The 3823-nt window shown below is 45.2% G+C and overlaps 1 protein-coding gene across 1 annotated transcript; it reads right to left on the reverse strand.

The window, feature by feature from the left end:
- Nucleotides 1–267: 267 nt before the first annotated feature.
- Nucleotides 268–2754, reverse strand: LOC119326614 (mediator of RNA polymerase II transcription subunit 28). Its single transcript, XM_037600247.1, has 3 exons — nucleotides 2562–2754; nucleotides 2163–2275; nucleotides 268–698 (listed from the first exon to the last, which is right to left on the reverse strand). Exons 1-3 carry the CDS (start codon nucleotides 2752–2754, stop codon nucleotides 564–566), a joined length of 441 nt encoding a protein of 146 aa, XP_037456144.1. The 3' UTR covers nucleotides 268–563.
- Nucleotides 2755–3823: the final 1069 nt, after the last annotated feature.

Below are 3823 nucleotides of genomic sequence, written 5' to 3' on the forward strand. Positions count from 1 at the left end.
GAATAATATAAATCAAATCGATATTTTCCTTTCCTTGACAAACTGTTAACTCAAATCAAATCTTAACAAAACCATCTCCTACATTAAACTCAATCAATTCAAACCTTATTAGAGCCTAACTAAATCAAAACTTTCATTGCCATCCCCTACACATACTCAAATCAAATCTTACCAAAAAACTAGAACATGATGGGTGTAAGTTAGATGTTGGACACTACTGGCATTGAACCATTAGAATATGGTGGGTGTAAGTTATTGCCTCTGCAATGCACGGACAATTAGCTGATGTATAGATTGTTTTCAACTTTTAACTACATGTTTTGCATGGCAAATTTGCCCCAAACGTCCGAATCAAGACATTTGGTAACCAAACAGATAGAAAAAAATTACATGTTCCACAACGAAACAAGACATCGATGAACAATTTGACTGGTTAGATCCTAAACATTAGTTATGCTGGCTTGTCTCCTGGCTGACACAATTTTTCCAGGGACGACTCTAACATTCAGCCACACAGAATTTCATGGTCATTCTGGTCGAAATAGGGAATGTACATGGTGGAATCAAACTCTTTCGAGCTCGGTGTTGTGCTTGCCCAGCTGGTCCTTAAGTTCTTTCTGCCACCCTTCAATGAGACTCTTGTGCTTGGCAATGAGCTCAGACTTGGTCTTCAGTTCTTCCTCCATTGTAGTAATCTCCTGCAGCTCAAACATGAAAATATGTTCAGAGCTGGCAATTTATTTATTAAGCTTCAAGGCCATACTGCATATGAATTTTCTCAACTTGCAGGTACTTAAGATTTGTCCCCCTAAAGTAGTGATCTAAACACTCTTATATTTCTTTACAGAGGGAGTACAAGATAATATACAGAATAAACAAAGCCTGCCTTTGAAGTGTTTAATTGTACCCGTGTCAACATAATTACATATTCATGCCGGAAACCATTTTTGTTTTATCTTCAAGCAAAAAAGATTTTTAAGAAGGCTACTGGTTTCTTAAGATTCTTCACTTCTGAATCTGTCTGAATGTTTCTTTTTATACCATTTAATAGTACGGAACTGAGGCTGAATAGCACAAAAGCATTGCATCAAGTCACTCAATCACAAAAATTATGCTCCCTGCGAACATACATGTGATTTTTTTTTATAAAATTATATACTTGTGCAGTACACAATCGAGGCTAATAATAGCACAAAAGCGTTGCATCAAGCTCCTCAAGCACAAACATTACACTCCCTATTCACATACCTATGCTTTTTCACAGAAGTGAAAGTGAGGTCAGATTACAATTAGAGCTGCTTTTACAATGGTGCCCGTAGTACCAAATGTAATTTTCTTCAAACAAACATGTTACCAGAAGATAATATTAAATGCTTTTGCAATTTCTCGGGCAACTGAGAAACAACTCTTTAAGTCGATGCTTAGAACCATCCAATCTGAACATCGGAATTTGTTCCAAGGGATGAGAAGATATTGATCGGATGGCTATCAATGTCGACTGTATGATCACTCCCACGCCCATTCATAGCTGATAAACTCATGCAAGAAACTACCACTCCCTCTGTAACTTAATGTAAGACGTTTTTGCAGTTCAAATTGAACTGCAAAGATATCTTACATTACGAAATAACAAAAATAAAAAATCCCCTCTCTAAAAATTCAATTCGCCAACTTGCTTTTAAAGCCCGCTTGCGGCGTATCTTCAGCACTTGCCATGCTGTGCTTGAGACTACTGCCTTACCCAAATATGCCATTAATATTATAGTTGATAATAGTAAAAGTTATAGTTAAAATTAGTTACCTTTAAGGACCACCTACAATCATAAGGGTTGGACTATGGGTTGATCAACTCATGTCAAGAATACTGCCAATGAAACTAAACCAAAACTGTCTGAATTCCTTTTACCACCCTCTCCCTGGCCATTCCAACTCAGGTGTCACCACTCACCTATGACGCCACTATGGTGTAACAAACCTCGCCCACCCTCAGCCTAGTAGCAGCAATGCAAGAGTACCCTATAGGTTTATTCCTAGACCCCCAGAACAAACTCCCACTGCCTCTCCCCTACCGTAACACACAGAACCATGTACATGTTCATTCAACCTGCAGTCAGAAAGCAATGAAGTGATCCCAAGTGAAGGATCTAGCTGAAGAATCACACCTTACGAAGCAGTTCTTCGGTTGTTGGTTGGTCCTCGCGCTGCATGCCGATGAAGTAAGACTGAAGCTTCTTGGCGGCCTCCATGAAATCCCTGGCGTGCCTCTCGACATCAACTGTCCACAGCAAAACCTCAGTCATCATCTCCAATTTGGCACTAGTAAGTAACACGGCAATCGGAACTACAGATACACAAATTGCTCTAGTCTAAGCACCTGATGTCTAATCTACCGGGAATCAAACGGGCCAATCACGACATAATCCCTAAAACGAACACCTGGCGTGCGCGAGGGGAGAGCGGGGCCAGCGACCAACCAAGAACACGAATCTTGGCCCGAAACATGGCCGCTCAGATCGACAAGAGGAGGAGGAGAAGGGAGGACGGCGAGAGAGGGTACGTACTCTGGTGGGAGGACTGGAGGGAGCGGTCGACGGCCTGCAGCTCGCGCGCGGGGAGGCACGGCAACAGCGCCGCCTCCAGCGCAGCCACGCACGCCATCATGCCATCCCGCGCGTTTGCCGCGGGCGTCTGCTGCTGCGTAGGCGGCGGCGTCTGCGCCGGCGACTGTGACGGGGGCGGCGGCGGCTCTGCCATGGGAGAGAGATGGAGATGGGGATCGCGAAATCCTTTGGAACCCCGGTTCGCTTAGGCGAAGATATCGCCCGTTCGTTGGACGATGGGCGGCTGTGACGATAAATAAAGTTTGTGGTAAAACAGCAGGAGCAGAGAAGAACTTTTGATGTTTTTCTCCCAAGGAAAATACAGTACAGTACAAAGTTTTACTGGAACTGAAACAGGAGGACAGTGAGGAGTCGAGACTCAAGAGCAGCTCCAACTTAATCTGCAAACCAAAATTTAAGAGAAACGATTTTAATTGGTCTTTGGCCGGTCGACTCGCTCCTCACGCTCCTCACGCACACGACCATCCATGCAATAGCTAGGACCACCAGCACATTCCCACACTTATCTGTTTGCACGCCTCCTTATCCCGTCTTCCTCCTCTGTACAAAACGTCGTCGCTGCACCACTCCTTCGCACCGCTGTCGAGGGGAGGATCACCTGTGTTGCAAACATCCCCTCTCAAAGCACCTCAAATTGTTCCTCCCCGGCGGGGGGGGGGGGGGGGGTGACCTCGTGCTGAAACCTGCGAGAACTACATCCATCTTCACGGTGGAGGTGTGACTTGTGACAGCGACGACGTCTTTTGCTGCAATTGACATCCGCTTTTGTACTGCAAGCAAGGAATTTTGCTACATTCATTCACGGCTAAGAGCAACTCCACTCGTTCGGCCCCTTCAGGGGTTTGAAATAGCGCCGCCTGGGGGCGCGCCGGCGAAAAAATCGGCATGGGGGCGGTCGGTTTCCCAACCGCCGCCCCAGATGCCGTTTTTTGAAAACTGAACTTGGCCGAAATTCGGCCAAACGAAACACAAAGTCGGCCAAACTAGGCGATTTCATTCATATTTGTACAAAAAACTGAAAACATAAATTTAAAACAACTAAACTACTAGAATACTAAAAACAACTAGATAAGCCGTCGGGGCTCTCCTTCTACATGCCGAGCATCCTATACATCTTAGTGGTGTAGTCATCGTCGCCGTCGTCGTCGTCGTCGTCGCCGCCGTCCCTGCTACACCCCTGACCAGCGTCGCTGATGCGTGTG

This window comes from Triticum dicoccoides, chromosome 1B, assembly GCF_002162155.2.
Source record: "Triticum dicoccoides isolate Atlit2015 ecotype Zavitan chromosome 1B, WEW_v2.0, whole genome shotgun sequence".
Lineage (NCBI taxonomy): Eukaryota > Viridiplantae > Streptophyta > Magnoliopsida > Poales > Poaceae > Triticum > Triticum dicoccoides.

Coding starts and splice junctions, on each gene's coding strand:
- LOC119326614 (XM_037600247.1), bottom strand. CDS start 2,754: ATGGCAGAGCCGCCGCCGCCCCCGTCACAGTCGCCGGCGCAGACGCCG. Junction 2,276..2,561: donor CCTCCAGTCCTCCCACCAGA/GTACGTACCCTC, acceptor TGCTGTGGACAG/TTGATGTCGAGAGGCACGCC. Junction 699..2,162: donor CCGAAGAACTGCTTCGTAAG/GTGTGATTCTTC, acceptor TTTGAGCTGCAG/GAGATTACTACAATGGAGGA.